Here is a 23,038-nt window from a genome sequence, read left to right on the forward strand (position 1 = left end):
TCTACAAGTAAAATTAAATTAGAAATATAAAAAATCTAAGTCCTAGAAAAACGGTAGGACTTGGGGAAAACATTTTTAACATCTTATTAATTGGGCAGGAGTATGAAATTCAATATTGTGGGTGAATTCGTTTTCAAGAGGACTAAAACTTAATCCTTTTAAACCTAGTTATTAGCAATTTTACATGTAAATCTTTTGTACACTTATTTCTAACAAATTATATATATGTATATGAAATTTCTCTACCATATTAAAGTATGCAAAACCTGGGATGAACTGTTACTGATACCAAAGGATTGTTGTTAAAAACATTAGTCATTCTTTGCTATAGTACATTAATTTTTTGTGTGTGGGGGGGGAGAATTTTTGCTCTATTGAGTGACCCTCCTTGGCTGTGCTCCACAAATTACTGCTTCACTTTGTCTCTTGTAACCTGGGGATGATAAATAACTTAGTTTGTTCAATCACTATGATAGTTTCTGTAAGAACTGGATGTGATCTGAGGGTAAAAATTAAATCTTTTGGTTTCCCTACTCCACTGATACTTGCTTCTCATTTTTCATTTCTGAATTCATTCTTATCTGGATGTTTAAGTCTGAAAAAAGGAGCTCTTACTTTGTTGGTAAAGTAGTTATTACAGATAACAACGAGCCTACAAAAGTACCTGAAGAAAACCTGTAAACATAATTTGAACAGTCTCTGAATGGTGTGAAACAAAACTCAGAAAGTATGAAAGAGAATGTTGATAAATGCAACTGTGTTAAAATAAAATTAGCATGGTAAAAAAAATAATCACTATCATTGTGTTTGGCTCCAGAGAAAAGAATTAGGCCCAGTAAACTGAAGTTACAGAGGTTAAATTTTCAATCATTAGAGTGGTCTGAAAGCAAAACTTTATCCATAGTGAACACTTCTGGGGTATTTTTCCTTTGGTTTTGTTTGTTTATGTGCCTTATTTAGTTTTTTTTCTGCCCAGTATCTGAACCAAAAAATGTTTAGAGACTCTGCATTAGTGTATTAATGTGAGGTTCTGACTCCACAATGAAAGTCAAAAGTGGGCAGGTATTCCTCTTCCAGTTATCTGACAGTTTGTGTTAGCACAAAATACTTTCTGTACTGCTAAGAGAATTAATTCACTTTGCTCCATGTTCAAATTCCCAGGCCAGGGCACCTGATTTGCTGAGTTTAAGTCAAGCCACACCCAGTTTGCCTTTTAATAAATTGCTTCTCTGGGAATTGACTGTGATATGGATTTAGGATTTTTTTTTAATGGTCTCCTCTATTTTGTCTGCTTCTCTGGCAGAACTCCTGCCATTCATATCTTATGTTTCCTATACCAGCCCTCCAATTACTTTATATTTTCCTTTCTATTTTCTATTTCTTTTTGCTCAAAATTTTGGGAGATTTTTTTCAATTTTATATTTCAGTTAATTTTTATCTTTATTCTCTGCATGTTCTTTCTTTTTAAAATAATGTTATGCTATTGGAAGACATACCTTAATTGGTTATTTCTCAGACAATATCAATAATAATTTTGAATTTTGTTTTTGGTCCCCTATGATTTTCTTTTCCTTGAATTCCCCATTTCTTCCAAGTTGCTTTTTTTCTCTTTGTTCTGGTCTCTGTTTTTTATGTTGATGCTTTTCTCAAATATCTGGTGAGCCTTCATTATGTGTTTTTATATTAGAGCATTAAATATCTGATTTGAAGCTCTGTTATAGCAGGCTTTGTGGGCTGTGGTCTCCTTTTAGAAGAATCTGGCTAGTTTACTACAAGAGTACCTGGCACATTGTAAGTATTTATTCAGTAAGCTAATATATCACTGGTTAGTGAATCTCTTTCACTCTGTTTTCCAAAGTGACTCTATGCCAAGAACAGAATTGAATATTTAGTAGTGAACTTGCTTGTGTTTTCAAATAAATTATATTTTTAAGTTACATTTTATTTTATTAATTTTGATCAGAAGAGTGAATTTTATTTTTTCTTTGGCTTAGTTTTCAGATAACTATTACCGGGCAGAAATGATTGATGCCCTGGCCAACTCTGTTACACCTGCAGTTAGTGTGAATAATGAAGTTAGAACTTTGGATAACTTACATCCTGATGTGCGACTCATTCTTGAAGAAATCACCAGGTTTTTGAATATGGAAAAACTTCTTCCGAGTTATAGACATACCATCACTGTTAGGTATGATTAAATTCTTTACTTTTTTTTTAAATTTATTATAACTACAAAAGAAATTTATTCTGAGAAAATTAGGAAATATAGTAAAGTAAAAAAGAAAATTAAAATTCTCTGTGATTCTGCCAAGCACAGATAAATTGTTAATTGCAGAATGTCCTTCTAAGATGTCCCTCTATAACTATATAAATTTTTAATTACTTGAGATTATATTTTGTGTATTTTTTGGTGTTCTGTTGTATTGTAAACAGTTTCTCATGTCATCAGAAATTCTTTATAAGCCTTATTTTTTATGTCTGCATATTTTATTTCATTAAATATAGTATAAACATTTCTTTTTTTTTTTTTTTGAGACAGTCTCACTTTGTTGCCTGGGCTAGAGTGAGTGCCGTGGCGTCAGCCTAGCTCACAGCAACCTCAAACTCCTGGGCTGAAGCGATCCTACTGCCTCAGCCTCCTGAGTAGCTGGGACTACAGGCATGTGCCACCATGCCCGGCTAATTTTTTTCTATAAATGTATTTTTAGTTGTCCAGATAATTTATTTCTATTTTTAGTAGAGACGAGGTCTCGCTCAGGCTGATCTCGAACTCCTGACCTCGAGCGATCCACCCGCCTCGGCCTCCCAGAGGGCTAGGATTACAGGCATGAGCCACCGCGCCCGGCCAGGATAAACATTTCTTAGCCTTCTTTTAAGATGTTTTACTTCTATCTACTTATTTGTATATGGCTATTAAAAGTTCTGCTTATTTCCTTAGGTGTTTGCTAAAAGTTACTTACTGATTCAAACATAATTTTAACCTTCTATATATATAGCGAATATATTACTAAAACATTGGAGAAAGTACTTTATTTAAATTATATTTTATGCTAAATACTTTCTTCTGAAGAGTATTCTTGTTATAATTATACTGGAAACTTTGAGTTTTGAAATTTGTTTTAGTAGGATTTAGACATTAATTTTGAATTTTTACAATTGCAAAAATTTAATACAGTCATGGGACATTTAAAGAGTGTACTGACACAAACCTAGATGATGCAGCCTGTTACACACCTAGGCTATGTAGCCTATTGCATCTAGGATACAAACCTGTACAGCATGTTATTGTGCTGAGTACTGTTGGCAATTGTAATACAATGCTAAGTATTTGTGTATTTAAACATATCTAAACATAAGAAAGGTACAGGAAAATATAGTATAAAAGATGAAAAAAAGGTACACCTATATAGGACACTTACCTTAACACATTGATTGCAACACTAGAAAAAAAATTTTTTTTTCCTTGGGGGTGTCAGTGTTTTATTACGAAAATAGAATAAAAACTTCAAAAACAAAATGATCCTTTCTAATTTAATGAAAAATTTGTTATTTTTTATTTTCTCTGTGTGTGAATTATATGCAATTGAATTGTCAATATTAATTGTAGCAATAAGAACGTCAAGTAAGATTTTCACGAACCAACTGCAGGGTTTTGCCCCCATACATATTATGTGTGTTACATGTATACTACAGTATGGCAGTATGAGTTGCCTGCGTACCACGTGGCTCCCAAGGTAAAGAGACATGTGAGTTACATATGCTTCATGAGGCCCTGGGCTCAAAACTAGTGTGAGTTAAATACAACTCACAGGGCAGTCAATGTGTTAAATGGAGCTTGCAAGACTGGAAGTTGCTGTAGTTGAGCCAATAAGTGAGTGGTAGTTGAATGTAAAGGCCTAGGATATTACTGAACACTACTGTAGACTTGATAAACACTGTACACTTAGGCTACACTAAATTTATAAAGAAAATATTTTTCTTCTGTAATAAATTAATTTTAGCTTACTAAATGACCACTGTGATACACACAGTCCATCATTGACCAAGACGTCTTTATGTGATACATGACTATTACAGAATTGAAAGTGGATTCAAATCACATCAGTTTTTTAATTTATTGCCACAAATGAACCTCTAATACCAGGGAAACAAATTTGATTCATAATACTTCAATGAAAGTAGTTAATTGAAGTATCTTTCTCCCCCTAGTTGTTTGAGAGCTATTCGGGTGCTTCAGAAGAATGGACATGTGCCAAGTGATCCTGCTCTTTTTAAATCTTATGCTGAATATGGCCACTTTGTGGACATCAGGATAGCAGCTTTGGAAGCAGTTGTTGATTATACTAAAGGTAATACTTTAGAAACAGATGCTCTTATTATTTTAGAAAAAGTATTTACTTTTTAAAGCCAGTCCTGGTTATTGGGTTTTCATAGTATGTAAAATACAGATATTTTAATTTTAAATTCCCGACTCACTGATTTAGAAATAATCTCAGTAAATGTAGTGTTCACATAAGATTTAATAAATGAAGGAAAAGAATAAAATTATAGATATCTTTGGCCTTTCCAAAAACTCAAGTATATCATTCTGTATCTTTAATTGCTTATTATTTTTAGAAATAGGAGATGATTTAGGGGAAATTTTTAAGAAGAATTAAAGAAAACATCTTAACACCTGTGTAAAAATTTGTGTCTGTGAAAGTAGAGCAACAGACTAAACAGGAGCTTCAGGAATTAGGCAAGGTTTCATGAATTTGGAAAAAACATAAATAAGGCCAAAAAATGGGCAAGAGAACCCATATACAAATACATACCCAAAACATTTTTAAAAATTTAGAGAAGAAAAAGAGTTAAAAATGTAAAAAAAATAAAAAGTCATGAAGAACAGAGCAGGTGGAAGAAAACAGTAATCCAAGAAATAATAGAATACTCTGAAAGAGGATGAGTGGAGCTGACTTAAAGTAGATTCTGATGAAACTTTAATTTTTAAGGTTAAGGAAAAATGTGTAAGTTCCTGGGAATATCAGAACCAGGCTATTGTACAAGGTAAAAGAATAGTGTAGCATATGAATTTGTTATAACATGAAGAGTCAAAAGACAGTGAACAAATAAATGGCTATGTAATGTTTAGGGAAAATTATGATCCAAGACTCTCTACCTTGCTAAGTTGTTGCTCATGTAGCCTGTGGAATTATAACTACATATCCTATGTAACATTCTTAAAAACATAACTCCCAAAGATAATTTTCAACTAACCTGGATGTAGTCAAGAATGGTGAAAGTATGAAATAAACAATGATAAGTAACTAGGCCTATAAAATAGTTAAATATTTGTTAAACTGGTTGTAAAATTTAATGCACATTTTGAAAATAATTTTTTAAAAATAATATGCAAGTTGAAGGAATATGTAAATGTGATTTACATCTAAAATCCCGGATGATAGTACTAAAATACGGCAAGAGTAAAGAAGTGAAAGCATGCTAAACTTCTTGTCTGACTGTGGAAAAGAAAGGAGGAGTGAGAGAAGTTCTTTAGTAGATAACGGTTCATTTAAAAATGTAAAGTAGAGGAAAGTGTACTTAAATCTTGGTAATTTTTTATAAATTTCAGTAGAAATACTTGTTTGCAGTCAGTAAATAAAGGGTAATAATAATATAATGTGTATATGCTACATGTTAGCCTAAGTTCAGAAAGGACTGTCATTTGTTCTTTTTTATTGAAGATTAAAATATTCTTTCTTGTAAGAAATAATTGTGAAAATAGTGATTTAGTTGTTGTTGTTAAATGAATTTCTTGGCAGGAAAAAAAGTGTAATTCTTTGTCAGTCTTCTTTTCTGTTTTGGAGTTTTACCGATTCATGAAATCCAAAGTTTTGAGATCTACCAAATATGCCAGTGCTCTCAAACTTCTTTCTCAAGATATATGAATGATATTCAGTGTCTTATAGATAAGAAGAAAATTTCATGAATACTACCTGAAATGAAGTAGAATACTAATATTATAATTTCCAATAGAATGCTAAATTGATAGGTATAATTTAATGGATTGGTGTTTAAATGTGAGCTATGAATCCAGACTTTATTTTTGTTAAATTGTAAGTTTAAATACTGTTGCTCAAATTAGAAAATAGAAGAAATGAAAAATATTAGGAATAAAATTCTGAAGACAAAGAGTTTCAAATCATAAAAGCAACACTTGTTGAAAGGTGAATGAAAATATTAATAGCTAACTAGTCATTTTATGTCAATTATGTTCATATATGTTTATATATGAACTATTTTAACTATTTTTATAATTGCGTTTTATATTATACTGAAAAGTTAAGACTGCTCTTTAATCTTAAATGGAAGAAGCCATGTGAGCAAAAACATTTGATTGGGTGCCATAATTTAAATATCTAGAAACATAATTTTATTTAAACAAGTTTTGTCCAGTTTGAGAGTTAATCATCTCTAATATAGGGCTTGTAATAAATTATAATTTGCTTTATGTTGCATTTGCCATTGGTTTGAATTATTTAATGATGTAAAGAGTATGCACTTGGTGCTATTTTAGCGGCCTCCAGCTGGAGGTTTTTCCAAGTTCTTGTTGATTTTCAGGAAAAAAATTTCAGGATATACCACATAAGCCAAGCAAGTGGCTTTTTAATTGAAAAATTGAAGTGAAAGTATGCTCTCAAGAGCAGAGAGCGGGCAGGCTTGAAAAGAGCTGCTACACTGGGAAGAAGTGGTTTTTGATCTTTGGAAGTCTTATTAATTGAAGGGAAGAATATTCAAGGCTCCATAGCCTTGAATGGGTTGGGTTTTACTAAGAATTGGGTTTCCTCCTATTCTTAGAATTGGGTTCCTTCCCATTTTCATGCTTTATATGGTTGTTTCAGAACTGTCAGGGTGATTTCAGGGGTAGGGAAATTATGTAAGAAAATGTAAGAGCTTGCCTACAGCCTTTACTCTGAAAATCCAACCAAGGCAGAGTCCTAAATATTAAGTGTAAACTCCTGGCTTATCATTTATTATTTAATATGTTATAATTAACAACAAATATATTTTGTTATTTTTATTTTCAGTGGATAGGAGTTATGAAGAACTGCAATGGCTACTTAATATGATTCAGAGTGACCCTGTACCCTATGTAAGGTTAGTTTATATACTATAATATTTTATAAATCCTAATGTGACTTGAATAACTTCAGATTATATATGAACAGTTGTTTATGATTTTTGAAAATGTGGGAATATGTTATACATTTATTCATGTCCTTTTCTATTTGTTTTTTTTTAAATTTGATTTGCCTTTGGAAAGAAATTTTCAAAATACATTGTTAATAAAGTTTTAGTCCCTGTAGTTTTAGTATGATTTCTATTGCAAATTAAAGAAAACCTTATGAAACAGTTTGTAATAAATGTGGAGGATAAAACCTCTGTATTGATTTCACTGTTTTAAAAGTAATTAAGAGCAATGTTTTAGGACATCCAGTTCTTTTCTGTCTCACATACAATTTCAATTTTATTAGACTTAGAATTTTTAAGGAAGGTAATATGACATTAAAAATTTAGAAAAATAGAGGAAAATAAAAAATCAAATCCTGACATAGTAACTACATTCATTTTTGTATCCCTTTTTAGTTATATCCTTCATTTCTGATGGTTTCTTTTACAAAATAGGATGTTTATAGTATTATATATTAAGATAGGATTAAAACTCACCATTTCTGTTCCTTTTTTAACACATAGTAGGCAAATTTTGTTTCATTTGTCTTAATATGACTTCATAGAATAGAATTTTAAAGCTAGAAAATAACTTACAGCCATTTCAATTAGAAATGAGCACATAGACTTAGATACCTTAATTGTCTTGCTCAACTTTACATATCAGTTGACAGATAATTTTCTTCTAAAATGACATAAAATAATCTCACTGAAATGCATCTCGGTATGAGAAATCTACATGAGAGATTATAGACTCCTAAGGTAGAATTGGTTTTTGACCAACAGTAGATTTTCAGGTTATATATAACAGTGAGTTCCATCACCTCATATTTCAGTGTTTTAAGTGATGTTCATTGTATAAACTTTGTGCAGAGTTTCACTGTTAATATTTTATAGTTCTTGATTTGTAATCTAAGTTGTATTTTAAATAATTTATCCTTGTGATTGATGTACTAAGGGAAGGCTGACATAGAGAAAAACAAACCTCATAATCACGCATTTTAAATTATATGTTCATATTGAGAAAGGATAAACCGGAAACCAGCCTCATCTCTTATCTAATAGAGCTCATACATTTGAAAGCTTGTAAGATCCTACTGACAAGTGGGAACAGAAAGTATAAATACAGTATAAATAAGGTTTATCATGTATTCATTTGTTTTTAATTTACATTAACAGAACTAACATTAGCATGCATATTTCTGAGATCTTGTTTTGAAGACCATGTATTTGAGATCTATATTTTGAAAACCATTTTTAACAGATTATGATTTTTGTAATATTTGAAGTAACTATGTAAATTATATACTATACAATCTAAATAATTCTTTCTTAATACTGTTTTGGAACTGTTAAGGTTCATTCTAATTTCAGAGCACTGTTATTTACAATCTGAAATCTATTTAAAGATTTATTTTATGATTATTTTTAGAATATTTTCTTCTTAATTGATGTGGTTCATTTATATCACCATTAGAGAACCTCTTGGGCTTAACCTAATATCATCTAACACATAGTTTATACTTAAAAAATATTCTCAATTTTTCAAGGAAATATGTTGTTTTTACTGTTATGGACATGTCATGAACCTGTACTTTCTCAAGATTTGCTTAAGGTCTGTTCCAGATGTCTGAAGCATATGCTTATTATGAATTTTTATATTTAACTTCTGAAAAATCAAGCAGAAGATTCTGTCTTCTCTTTTTAGTATTATTTTGAATCTATAGTTATTTATGCATATTTCCTTGTAAAAGCCTTTCTTTTATCCCCTAAACTTATTTCACACAGTTTTAAAATTCACAGCACTAAAGGATATTAACAGAATTCAAATTTACAAATTGCAGCCAAAAGGGGTTAAATGGTTTTACACTACAGTCTAGCAGTTCCACTTTCCTCCCATCTACTTCTCAATTACAAATCCAATTTGATGTCTTACTACCAACAATTAAATATAAAAATTTCTCCAATCCACTTTCTTTAAAGTTTTGCTAACCTCCATAAAAGTTACTTACAACTCAGTTTCTTTCTTCCTCATCTGTATCCAGTATTCCAATTACTCTTGAGTTTTGAATTTCTCAGACTTAGAGCTGGCTTTTTTATCCTTCACTAAATGCTAGAGTACTGCTATCCCTTTCTTCTTTGCTTTCTCTATCCTCTTTTTATGGTGTCTTCTACTTACAGCATCAGATGTTTTATTTTTCAGATTTTGGTTTTATCGCATTGCCCTATTTTTCAGAAGACTCCATAATGTATTCAGATACTCTCTCATATGAGACAACAACTCCCTGTAGTAGAGTTTAACGGTTACCCTCTATAAGGATACTTTTCTTAATCAACTCTTCTCAACCTCAGCTTATTTTGAGGAAGCCTTTTTGTAATCTCCATATTTAAAATATTTAAAATACTTCTGTACACTTCCATGCTTTACAAGGATACTATAATAATGAAGTTTACATTCATTTTATTATCTGAAATGTAGACTTCTTGGCCTATATGTGATTTGTTTTTTGTTGTTGTTGTTGCTCCCTTTTAAGATAGCAGAGTGGAATGTTCATTTTAGAAAATGGGGTGGGAAAGATTCAGTCAGGTTTTAGAAGATTTCATTGTACAGTAAAATGATTTTAGAACAAACAAAATCCACCAGAATTTTTTAGTGAAAAAACAAGTAGTGAATATTTAGGATGTAGTATAGTATCTTTTGAAATAAAACTAAGCTAAACAAAAAACTAGACCTAAGCAGGAAAATGATAAAATAGGAAGGAAGAATTACAGATAATTTCTAAATATTTTATGGTATCTCCTATTCATAGCGTCAGTCAGCAAAGGGTTAGCAAAAATTTACTTGCTTTTTTAATCTTTCAGGCATAAGATTCTAAACATGTTGACTAAGAACCCACCATTTACTAAGAACATGGAGTCTCCCTTATGCAATGAAGCCTTGGTAGATCAACTTTGGAAACTTATGAATTCTGGTGAGAGAGCAGTGATTTAGAAAAATGTTTTGTATTATTAGAGTATTTCCATTTTACAACAGGTTTTCAATTCAGTAGCATTTAAGAACTGAAGTTAAAAGTTTTTGTCTTGTCTATTTTTTTTTTTTTTTTAAGTAGCATGTCACCCCTTTACAGTGGTGGCTGTGGTAGCATTTGTTAAGGCTATACTCACTTTGCTCCACAGGGTGGTTGAGGAAACAAAAATATTAATTATGTGAAAGCATGAAATGGTTGAAGGGCTATAAACAGGAACCTGCCAAGCATTATTATTTTTATTTCAGAAAGTCACAAAGGAGTGAAAAATAAATCTTCCAACCTCTTTTCCCTAGCCACTTAATGGCCTTTCCCAGAGGTAACCAATTTATTGTGTATCCTTCCAGGGGCAGTCAGTGCGTGTAGAATAACACATAGCCTGTATTTTTTAAAAAGTACATGTTGTTACTGTTCTCTACCTTGGAGATCATGGTATTTCATTATAGTTTTAATTTACATTATATGAGTGAGGTCAAGAGGTAGGATAACAGTGCTTAGGAGCACTAGCTCTGGAACCAGTTTGCTAAGGGTTGAATCTTAGCTCAGTTATTTACTCACTGTGTGACTCGTCTAAACTTTTTTCATTTACAAAATGCAGATGATAATGATATCTACTTCTACAAACTGATAAATAAATGAGTTAGTATTTGTAAAGCTCAAGTGACATACTATATACTCAAAAAGTTATACTAGCATAGTGATGATATTATCATTATGCTTCTCATATATTTGAGTTCTTTGTATTCCCTTTTATGTAATTTATTCTATTCTTTGCCATTTTTATTTAATTGGATGATTGGAAATGTTATATATACTTAATGAAAATTTGCTTTATGTCTCTGATAGGTTGAAATTATAATACTGGTTTTCATTTAAAGATGCAATCAAAAACTAGGCTGAAATGCATTTTGCTTAAAGATAAATGGGGTTATTACAGATGGATGGTGGGAGAGCAGTGGGTATTCATTCAAATACTTTTAAGTTTCGAGTGTGTCACTTTATCTTCAGTCTAGAATGTTGGAAAATAACTTGTCCTGCCTATCTCATTAGTGGCTCCTTCACTGACTCACAATTAAATATCAAGTTCTAATTCTTTTATTTTATTATTTAGTTTACTAATATTGAGGTGCTATGCAGTTATATAACTTCCATTTTCTAGTTTCATAATAGTGCAATACCCCCAAGTAAAGGCACCATCATAGATATTTTGATGAAGTATAATAAAATTGAAAATAGTATGGCCTTTATTATCAAGGTCTTCAGAAAACAACATGTAAACCAGTTTATACTAAGATATTGCTAAATTGTTTTTCTAATGTTTTCCCTAATTCCTAGAAGAATGATTGCTAATATTTACATAATGTTTTATATTTTGCTACCTCTGGTTACCTTGAAAGATATTATGATTTCTGTTATTTAGGTCCAGGGGATGAACACACAGTTAAAAAACTTGTAAAGGATCGTGTAACAATTAACATGTGGCACACACTGTACTGTGTTGAACATATTCTTAACAAGAATATGTGATTTCTTGACCATGATGGATAACATTTGAGGAATGCATAGTGAAGTACTAAGAATTATTTTATTACCTTGTACGGAAGATTTGTTTGGACAAAATGAATCTGTGTTCAAGATTAATGGGATCATTTCTGTGAAATATTTGAAGCCCATTGGAAGGTTTTGATTATACAAATTCCAACTCTGATGTTTAGTATTTAACTTTCATAGTGTGCAATGTAGTACAGTTACTACTTTGATTTAGAATACTCTGTGCCAGTAATCTAAACCAATGAGATTAGTGAGGCCATAGTCATAAACAATTTATTGCTTGATTTTTTTAGAATTATAAATAAATAGGAACAGTATGAACAGTGGGAATGGCATGAATAATTGGGAAGATTTTTTCAAAAAAATTTTTTGTAAAACATTGGACATTAGGGAAGATGGACTATGGAGGATTATCATTTCCCTTTCGAGCCTGAACCTTTGAGATATGTGAATGAATCTGATCTAAGAAATGCATTTTTTGTTTACTTAAAAAAAATTCTTAATGATAAAAGTAATATAATCATGTTACAGAATTTATTTGAAAAAATAAAGGAAAATATTACATAATTCTGTTGTAGCACCACTATTAAGATTTGGTTATATTTGGCCTCTAGGAAAAAATAATTATGTTTGTATGTGTGCATATTGTGTGTATAATTGTAGTTGAGATAAAGGTTTTAAAATAGCATTTTATCATGAGAATTTTTCACATTGCTATATTCCTAGTGGTTATTATTTTAGGAATTGGTAATGAGAATTTATCAATAGCAAAAGGAGCTAGAACTTAATCTAGGTCCCCAAATCCTGCTGAACTCCGCCTGCTCCTCACTCCTTCTTGGGATTCCTGGGTTGTCTCCTTACTTGAGATAAGCATTATCTTGATTTACATGTTGAGAACAAATAACAGAGATTTAATTATATTCTTTTATTTATTTCTGTCTTACTCCAGAGGGGATTTGAGGTGTGTTGACTTTGCATAGTTATAAAATTCATTGAACCCATTTAAAATATATAGGACAGAGTATCATGGCAGTTAAAAAGGATCATCTTATGAGATGGCCAAATACTTTTGAAGAATGAAAGTTTGTTTGCTCAACTGATTTCAAAAACTTTTCAGTAAGAGAGAGTAATTGTGCTTGGATGCATAGAAACAGGATTTAGAAAACTGAAATTAATTTGAGAGTGAGACAGATGAACTAAAGAATGACATTCTTGGTTTTAAAAAATTTACATTCCATTCAGCTAGGCAGGTGGCTCATGCCTTAATCCTAGTACTTTGGGAGGCCAAGGTGGGAAGATTGCTTGAGTTCAGGAATTTGAGACCAGCCTGGGCAACATAGCAAGATCCCATCTCTGCAAAAATTTTTTAAAAAATTAGCTGGGCACAGTAGCACACGCCCAGCTACACAGGACACTGAGGCAGGTTGCAGCCAGAGATGGTGACACCACTACACTCCAGCCTTCACAACACAGTGAGACTCTGTCTCAAAAAAAAAAGAAATACACTAAAGGGGGATTTGGAGCTGAGAGATAGGTACAGAAACTGGGGACTTCTGGTAACTGAGTCACGTTAATGGCCATATATACGGAAGGAAGATTCTCAAACTTAAAACTTTTGAGATCCCAGGGCTGCCTAGTCTCTGCATACTTCCAGGTACATGGTGGCTCTACTTAGCTTTAAATTCTGGAATGTATTCTAGTATCTTTCCAACAGTTTTTGCTTTGAAAATAGATACACAAACAAAGAGCTATGTATGTATATACTCACTCATACATATATCAGATATCTTAACTGATTGTTTCATTTTTCATATAACTTTTATCTTCAACATTTTGTTTGTAAAAATTTCAAGGCTTAGGAAAATTTAGTGAATAATAGCATGAGTAACCATATACTTTCAGGTTGATTGACCAGTTGTTGAAATTTTACCACATTTACTTTATCTCCTTTTCCTTCTCTTTCTTTGTATGTATATTCACACCCTCATTTTTTACTGAATCATTTGAAAATAAATTGTATTATGCGCCTTGTTCCAAAATACTTCAGTATACACTCTGGAGAATAAGGTAATTCTCCTACATATCCACAATATCATTATCCCACCGCATCCCAGTGTATAGCCCATGTTTAGATTTCCTCACTTGGCCTAAAAAATGTTCTTTGTAGTTCCTACACAGCTTTTAAATTAATAATCCTCCACAGAAAGATAGTAAACATTTTTAAGGAGAAGGATATTTTACATTATATGTTCTTTATCCCTAGTTGCTTAAGAATCTTAAATAAATTTATTATTTATTTATTTAAATTTTTTTTTTTTTTTTTTTTTTTTTTTAGAGCGGGGCCTTGTTCTGTCACCCAGGCTGGAGTGCAGTGGTGTGATACTAGCTCACTGCTCCTTGAACTCCTGGGCTCAAGTGATCTTCCCACTTTAGCCTCCCGAGTAACTAGGACTTACAGACATGCACCACAGTGTCCGGCTATTTTTTTTTTTTTTTTAATTTTTGTGGAGATGGGGTCTTGCTATGTTGCCCAGGCAGTCTTGAACTCCTTGGTTCAAATGATCCTCTTGCCTCAGCCTCCCAAAGTGCTGGATTACAGGAATAGGTTTATTTTTAATTGAAAATATCACATTGCCCAGGGGTAGTCCTTTTTAAAGATTTCACACATTAATTTACTCACTAGTCATTTCTTGAGCACTTTCTGTTCACTACATTGCTGTTTCATGTTTATTAACTTAGTATAATGGAAAAAGAAATGTAGGAACAGATATAATATGAAGAGGTAGTTGCTAAAATAAAGAAAGAGAACAAGCTACTCAGGAAATCTAAAGAAAGGAGCATGAACCCTTTCTGGAATGCTAGACATGGAGAGGTAGCATTTGAGCTAGCTCTTAAAGAGTGGAAAGCAGTTTGCCAGTCGGGTAAAGACTTTTTAGGTAGGACAGTTATATTTAAAAGCTTCAAGTTCTGAAAGAGTGTTTACATAGATTAGGACCCAAATGTGAAGGGCCTCAGGAGTTTGTTTTATACTGTGGGCATTGAGGAGCAGGTGACTGGCTGACTTCTGTTAGCTGTAGGTAGTAGCTTTTTTCCGTATTTAGAGAAATATGAACCCAGTAAATGTATAATTTCTCCCATTATAGATTTCCTTTGCATGTAATCAATAGTTACTTATCTGTTGGAGTAAATCATACCAGAATCACTATTAGATTATAATTTATTTACTTATTCTAATAATTTGTTGTTGAAAACCACAGAGCTTAATATTTATGATGTCCAAAATTTTTTCCTTTTTGTTTTTCCTTTTTAAATATTATGGTACTCTTTTGAAACATAGTTCTTAGTTGAAATTAGGTGTTTATAGACTTTATTTTTCTTATTAAGAAGAATTTCCACATTCCTTCTGTTAACTTGTTAAAATTCTCCAGATCATTTAAAATTCTGACTAGGAACCATAGAGATTGTCTAACCCTAGATAATAAATTTCCTTTTTTCAGTCAGTTCTATTTGATAGCAATGCCTACCTGGAGTGCTCTACTGGGGAGAAAAGGAAAGTGAGAAAGAACCCTGATATCATTGTGCTCTGGTCTGTCATTGCTATGGGGTAAGGTATGATCTGAGACCAAAACTCTTATTTTGAAGATGAAAAAATGGAAACTCTGAGAAATTGAAAGAACACTTGCCTGTAGTCTGTCAACTAGTTTAAACTAAATTTCTACCCAGGCAGTCGTCTTCTGATCAAGTACATGCTTACTACTGTTGCTATCCCTGTGGTTTGCTTGTTTCTGTTATTTTATTTTAAATAAATACCTAGTACAGTAACACAAATGTAAAAATTTTTACCCAAATATTTTCCTTCTCTACAATAAGTCCAAATTTAGAATTGTGGTATGTCAAGTAGTTGTATGGTTTCTTGCCATATTTAAAATCTGAAAGTAGTAAGTCCTAGAGATAGGAGAATTTGTTTCAGTGACAGGGTATGTGAGGCTCATGGAGTGCTGTCTTGCTAACAGGCTATTAAAGGAGAGAATCAGACAAGATGAACAGAGAATAAATGAATGTGGAATAATTACTGAGGAGAAAGAATTAAAAGGAAGATTTAAGGCCTGAAAAAATACTATTTTTGGAATATTACAATTTTAGTTAATGTCTAGTATTCATTTTGTAAGAAGAAAGTTGTGTTAAAATTTTTTTTAATTATAAAATTCCCTGTGTACAGGTTCTGGAACAGTTAATAATCTATGAATAAATGTGCATGTTGACCTTTATTTCTTTATTATTTGCTTCTTAGGTACTTCACATGATTGGAGGTTACGGTGTGGTGCCGTGGACTTGTACTTCACACTTTTTGGCCTTAGTAGACCTTCCTGTTTACCCTTGCCAGAGCTTGGGTTGGTTCTGAATCTAAAGGAGAAAAAAGCTGTCTTGAATCCCACCATAATTCCAGAGGCTGTAGCAGGCAACCAAGAAGCTGTGAATACTCCAAGCAGTCATGCACAGCTAGTTGGATTTCAGAACCCTGTAAGAATCACATGTATTACAGAAGATGTGTAATTTTATTATATAGAGCCATCTAAACAAGAGAATTGTTTCCTGTGAACTGGTGAATTTTATAGCCACTAACACAGTTTCTTATGCCATTTTAAAACCTGCTGGCTGACATTTATTTAGCACTTCACAATTTATAAAATGCTACTGACAACTCCATAACTGCACATAACAAATGATGTGCTACCAGTCCATTTACTCCTTTTGTGATGGCATAAGATTTTTTTGTACTTGAGCATAGAATTTCTTCTCTGAGTAGAAGATAAAAATGAATATTTAACCTATTACACATGAAACTATCTTGTCCATATCTGTTACTGGCAAGCTGTGTGAACACAGGGGCCCTGTCTTTTTTAATTGTTACTCTGTGTAATACCTGCCATACTTCTAAACATATGATAAGTGCCTGGAAAATGCTTGTTGAATGAAATAAATACATAAATAACTGAATGGATGAATGAATGAATGATCAGGTTAATCAATAACATGCTGATTTGGGAGGAACCTATGCATTTCATTTTTAAAATTTGTATGTGTTTGTTTGCCATTAGAAAAGCTTTTATTTCTACCTATGCATTATGAAATTACCAGACTTTTTATAGAAAGACTTTTAGGATACATGTTAATCATTTTACCATAATTTAAAGACAGTTTTTCTGAAATGATTTTCTTATGATGACAAAATGTCTCCAAAACTTCATGCTTCATTTTTCACCAATATTTAGACCAGATTACTTGCCTGGCAATTCCCTACTGGTGTTTTGACACTTTCAAGTTCAGATTCTCCCTATGTTAGTTAATATTAGTCATTTGAAATTTACTTATCTCCTAAATTTTCTGAAATATAATTGTATTTATTTGTGTAAATTTAAAATTTGTCCTAGGGTTTGGGTTATGAAGAAGACAAATGGTTTCATAGAAAAAGGAATCTCATTAAAGAGCTCTTTCAGATCTAAATATTTAGAAACCTGTGAAAATGAATATGTTTATAATTCTTGCCCATATAGGTTAATTTATGCACACTTCAGGGTAAGAGGAAAAAATGGCACCAAAAGACATATTCTTTGGGGGAAAGCTCTAACGTTCATTTAAATACCTCCCTGCCCCCCTAAAAAATACTAGCAGATAGGAAAAGGTTAAATTTAAATTTATTTTAAGCCCATTGCTAGTAACTTTTAGCCACTGGGCATGCTCTAATCTGCATGGTTGCTGTAGCTATTAGTTTTCAGCTATATTATGAGCTACTTGTCTTCAGAAATCTAATTTTGATCTTGAATATTGCCGCAGGAAGATGATCACCTTGCCAAGGAAGCATCATGTAATATATCAGCTCATCAGCAGGGAGTGAAGAGGAAGGCTGATACACCACTGGGGTCCCCACTAGAACCTGGTCAAATACTGGAGAAGAATGAGGATAGCAGTAAAGTCAAACTCAAAATCAGAGTAAGAAATACAGGTTAAACCTGTATTAACAGTGTAGGATATTCACCTTCTTGTAAATCTTTTTGAATACTTGCAGTGGTTTTTCCTTAGCAGGAATACATGGGACAGACTGAATCACAGAAGAATTCAAATGTCCTTCTAAGACATTCCAACCAATTATTTAACGTCTGTCATCACATACTTCTTCTCTATTTGGGGAAGGAACTATGTGTGCACATACCACTGAGGCACACTACTTTTTCCCACAACATAGGAGTAGATATTAGTTGCTGTTACATTTCCAGTAATTTCTAATCAGCTTCTTTTGGAGGCTGGACCACATAATCTTTTCTCTCTTAATACCTTTTGAGGAAAAGAGACTACTTTTCCTTCTAAGATTTTATGGGGGTATATCGTGTGGCCTCTCAGCTACTTTTCTTAGAGCTAAGATCCAAAGGTTAAGTGATGTAATGGCTCTTTTATTCCTTTGTTGTGTTTTTTTTTTTTTTTTTTTTTTTTGTGTGTGTGTGTGTTTTAGTTTTCAAATTCTCAAGATGAGGAGGAGATTGATATGGATACTGTTCATGATAGCCAGGCCTTCATTTCCCATCATTTGAACATGCTTGAAAGGCCATCAACTCCAGGTAAGATTAGCGTTCTGCAATCTTTGGGGAGATGAAGAGAGTTATTGATATCAGTATTCTAAGCTGTGTTGCATTATTTTCAAATAAAGTTTAAAATTGGCCAGTGTAAAATACTAGATTGTATCAGATTATAACATATTGGTAAAATAATACATTTTTAAAAAGCTATTTTAGAAATTTTCTGTTTTATTTTGGTCCTTTAAAAATATTTGGCATACTTATGAATTTGTTTTTATAAAAGCGACTTGTCATATTTCTTCTAATGGCTTTAATTTCTTTTTTGTGGATATGTGGTGGATTTAACTTCAAAATAAAATATTAGGTCTGGTTTCTTTTTAATAATGTAACTGTAATTACATTAAAGATTATTTTTTACTGACGTTAATGCTGCTCATAGTACTACCTTCTTTTGCCTGCCTATGCCATATAATATTGTCATAGAATTTTGCATGTGTCTCTCAAAAAGCATCATGTTTTCTTTTGAAAATACTATGTAAGGCACTATAGAGTTGATGTACTATAATTTATCTTATCATTTCCCTATTGATAGGCATTTAGATTGTTTCTAATTTTTTGTTATAGATAATTCTGCATGGAATATCTTCATACAACCTTCTGTTCCTTTTTGTATCAAATTATGTTGTTTGGACAAATTTTTCAAAATGTATTATTAGTGAAAAGATTAATGTTAGCTATATTGTGAGATATTTGTCTATGGAAGATTTTCATAGCTCTTGATACATATTACTATAATGCTTTTTGAAGAGATTATACCAGTTTATGTCATAAGCATTTTTTAATTTTTAAGAAACAAAGCCTTTGATGTAACTTACATGTAAGTCATGAAATATAGTAATAAAACTAATCTCTCTGACCTTGCCACCCAACTTAACATGTACATTATATACCATCACAGATATTCCCTATGTGCTTCTTGCTTGGTCCTGTTCTCCTTCCTGTGCGCTACAAATAACTACTGTCTTGGATTTTCATTTTTTCTTTTCCTTAATTTCATTCTTTTACTTTTCTTTATAGTGTACCACATAGATATGTGACCCTATATGTTCACTTCTGCTTGCTTTTTGAATTTTTATGAAAATAGTATAATATGACTTTTTTCAATCAGCATTGTGTTTCTAAAATTCATACTGATGCATAAATTATAATTCATTTGTAGTTGAGATCATTTTTCATATCTCACAGCACTGTTTTGTTGCCATCAGTTTAATAATTTAAAATTTACAGAATAACTAAAATAACAACTCAGGTTTACTTTTTAATGCATTTCTTCCATTATAAGTATGACTGTCCCGCCCCGCGCCAAGCCCTCCAGCTTTCTGGGTACTTTCTTATTGTTTGAAAATCCTGTTAATAGCGCTTGGTGGTTGTCTTTTATGATCTTTACATTTGAGTGAGGTTTTTTCCTTTCTGTTTTTATCATGTTACAGTTGTGCTAAGACCTTCTTACTGACATTGGTTGGCTTTTTGTTTATTTGACATTTTGTTTTAATTTTATTTATGACACCTAAATTATTTTTTCACTCTCCAGTAGTCTAAGATGAAGTCAATAGAATTTGAGAACTGGCTGCAGGTAGAATATGAGTCTGCATATATTTGAAAACTGATAGGTCATGAATTCATTGGCTTTTATAATTTAAGAGATCTTAATAATTATTTATTCTGTCCATTTAAGTAAATGAGCAGAGAGATGCTAAGTGACTTGCCCTAGATGACATACCCAAGTAATGGCCAACTAAGGGATACCCAAATCTTAGGACTTTTCCATGTGACAAGTGAAGGAATTAAGACACAAAAAGATACAGTATCTTGCCCAGAATGTATTTCTAATTTGTAAGTAAGTTTGTAATCAAAATCTGGATCTCCAGATTCCTACTACAGTTCTGTTCACATTATATATAAACCATTTCCTGTTTTAAATGTCTTCTGTAATGTCTAAATTAGTTCGATATATTTGTTTAGTAACTTTTATAATGGAAATTATTAGCAAATTTGGAGGGAAGCAGGACAAACTTTACTAAATGCAAAATTCCACATAAATAATAAAAATATGAAAAAGTTCCTGCCCCAGAATATAGGATTTAATTTATATGTTCAGCAGTTCATTCAGGCTTATATTGTCTCTCTCAAATGCGTATTGTTCTCAGACTTAAGCTTACAGGAACCATGACAAAATATTTTTTCTTTTTACATTTGTTAGACCTTCTATTACCATTGTAATGAACCAATCTAATAACTGACATAAAGCAGTACTTTGGTAATTGTCCCATATACAATTTACATTACTATCTCTAAGACGCTGTTTGGCAGTTCAGACAGAACAGTTGACAACATCAAAGCATGACAAAGTATTAAATGGGATTTTTAGTAGTTTTAAAATAATGTTCTTTTCATTGTAAGACTATTTCTGTGCTTGAATTGCATCTGTTTTTAAGGCTAACTTATAGAAACTTGTCAGGTTTTTTTTCTTCTTTTGGAAAACAAAGAAATGAATCCCTCTTTTTTCTCTTGTTTGGTATTTTAGGGCTCTCTAAATTTCGGCCAGCTAGCTCCCGATCTGCTTTAATACCCCAGCATTCATCAGGCTGTGACAGCGCACCCACCACAAAACCCCAGTGGAGTATGGAACTTGCAAGGAAGGCAACAGGTAAGATTAATTAATTAATTATTTTATTCTCCTCAAGACCAAATTTTTAAGCCAGGCATGGTGATACACACCTGTAGTCCTAGCTACTCAGGAGGCTGAGGTGGGGGGATCACTTGAGCCCAAGAGTTCAAAGTTATAGTGAGCTATGATGGCACCACTGCACTCCAGCCTAGGGGACAGTGCGAGACCTTGTCTCTAAGTAAGCAAGGAAATAAATAAATAAAACTTTTAAAAAATCTATAAACAAAAAAGAACAAATCTATAAACTTTATCAATTTAAAAAAACTTTAAAAGTATAGATTTTAGTTCTTGCTTTTTCTTGCTTTTCTTATAATACATTGACTTTATAGTATCTAAATATAAAGACTTTTAAAGTAGACTTTTTTATTTTTTAAAAGTAATGTACTCCTATTATAGAAAACTTAGAAATAACAAAAAAAAGATGAGAAAAAATTATCACTCATGATGTTCTTTAAAGGTACCCATTACATTAACATTTTGCTCTCTCCTTTTTCTAAGAATATTATATAATAAATGATATCTTCAGTCGAAACCATCTTATCTGTACCTTTATACCTTTATAAAATACAAAAATCAACAACTTCTCCCTACTACGTCCATCGTTAACTTGATGCTATACCTAGAAAACTTTAACATGTTCTGTCTTTTATATTATTTCATACTAATTGGGTTTAAGTTTATGAAAGTTAATTCAATACAGATGTGTTTGTACCTATTGTACTATTTTACATTTTCTTCTGCTTATTCTGTTCTTCTGTTGCTTACAAAGAAAAGATTATAATCCAAAAAAAGGGTAAACATTTCAATGCTGATGAACTACCATGACACAAATATTCAGTCCTCAACTTTTGAATGAACAGAGAGTGAAAAACAAGATACATAAACAAAGTCATTTTTAAAGAACAATTTTTCCAAAAGTCATTAGTCAGACTTTAAAATCTATGAACTTCTGGTTATGTTCCAGTTGATGGATTTTGCTTATATAAACCATGTTTTTATCTATTGTTTTTAAAAAGGAGTACTATTTATTGATTTTAGGAGCTTAGGGATCAACTATGATTAATAGTAGACTTCAAACAAAAGAAACACCACAAAATATTTTGATGTTGAGACCTCAAACTGTTGATTGCATATAATTCTTTGTGTTCTGTATGCATTTATTGTAATAGATTAACACAAAATCTGTTTCAGAAGGAAATCAACTGGATACTTTAGCACTTAATTTCTTGAGTGAATTTTGACATTTCTTGGCTGTTGCCAATCCTGGATTCTCATGGTTTTGTTTTTGGTTTTGGTGTAATTTTATCTTATTATCATTATACTAAAATTTTATTAGAGATGATGAATTTTTTACATTTTTTTAAGATTATAAAGCTTAGAGAGTTTCAGCCTTCTTGGTTTAGTTGGACAGTGATGCTTCTGCCTGCCTACCTTGCCTTTAAAAAATTTTTTTTCTCAATTTCCAAGATTCTGATCAATTTCTGTTCCAAAAGGAATCTGAATACATTTGGTATATTAACCTATGTAGAAGCAAATCTTAACTTTTTGTGCCCACAAATGTGCCTTTGTTCCATATTGCTTTTAAAAATACATTTTCACTTTTGGGGAATCTGTCTTTACAGTCTTGTTCTCATGGCATATGGGAAGAAGAGGGAGAGAGACAGAGCTAGTGTTAGGGAATAGGAAAGCATTAAAATTTTAGCTTTAGTTGCTATCAGTGTAGGATCTTTTTGTGTCATGAGGCAAAATGTATATCAGTTAGGTGGACTGATCTATTAAACTTATAACTTCGATTATGTTCTTTAATGTGCCTGTGTAATTTCCTTTAAATGTGTTTTTGCTATTCAGTACCCTAAGGCTACTGAGTAAGTCTTAAAATTCACCAGCGATATTATTAGAATTTAGAAAGCCTTTATTTACCAATGATAGTGTTTCAAAGGTTTATTTGCACA

The 23,038-nt window shown here is 31.8% G+C and overlaps 1 protein-coding gene across 2 annotated transcripts in view; it reads left to right on the top strand.

Annotated features, from left to right (window-relative positions):
* The window catches only part of TAF2 (TATA-box binding protein associated factor 2), a 73,593-nt gene that overhangs the window by 43,036 nt on the left and 7,519 nt on the right, over positions 1-23,038 (top strand). The window contains exons 19-26 of one of the 2 annotated variants that reach the window (XM_045560491.1): positions 1,995-2,188; positions 4,210-4,349; positions 7,068-7,137; positions 10,072-10,181; positions 16,078-16,307; positions 17,622-17,777; positions 18,295-18,400; positions 20,943-21,065. In XM_045560491.1, the coding sequence (XP_045416447.1) occupies positions 1,995-2,188; positions 4,210-4,349; positions 7,068-7,137; positions 10,072-10,181; positions 16,078-16,307; positions 17,622-17,777; positions 18,295-18,400; positions 20,943-21,065 (1,129 nt within the window). The remainder of the gene's footprint in view (positions 1-1,994; positions 2,189-4,209; positions 4,350-7,067; positions 7,138-10,071; positions 10,182-16,077; positions 16,308-17,621; positions 17,778-18,294; positions 18,401-20,942; positions 21,066-23,038) is intronic. The other variant, XM_045560492.1, reaches the window with a different exon arrangement.

The sequence above is a fragment of the Lemur catta genome, chromosome 9, assembly GCF_020740605.2.
Source record: "Lemur catta isolate mLemCat1 chromosome 9, mLemCat1.pri, whole genome shotgun sequence".
NCBI lineage: Eukaryota > Metazoa > Chordata > Mammalia > Primates > Lemuridae > Lemur > Lemur catta.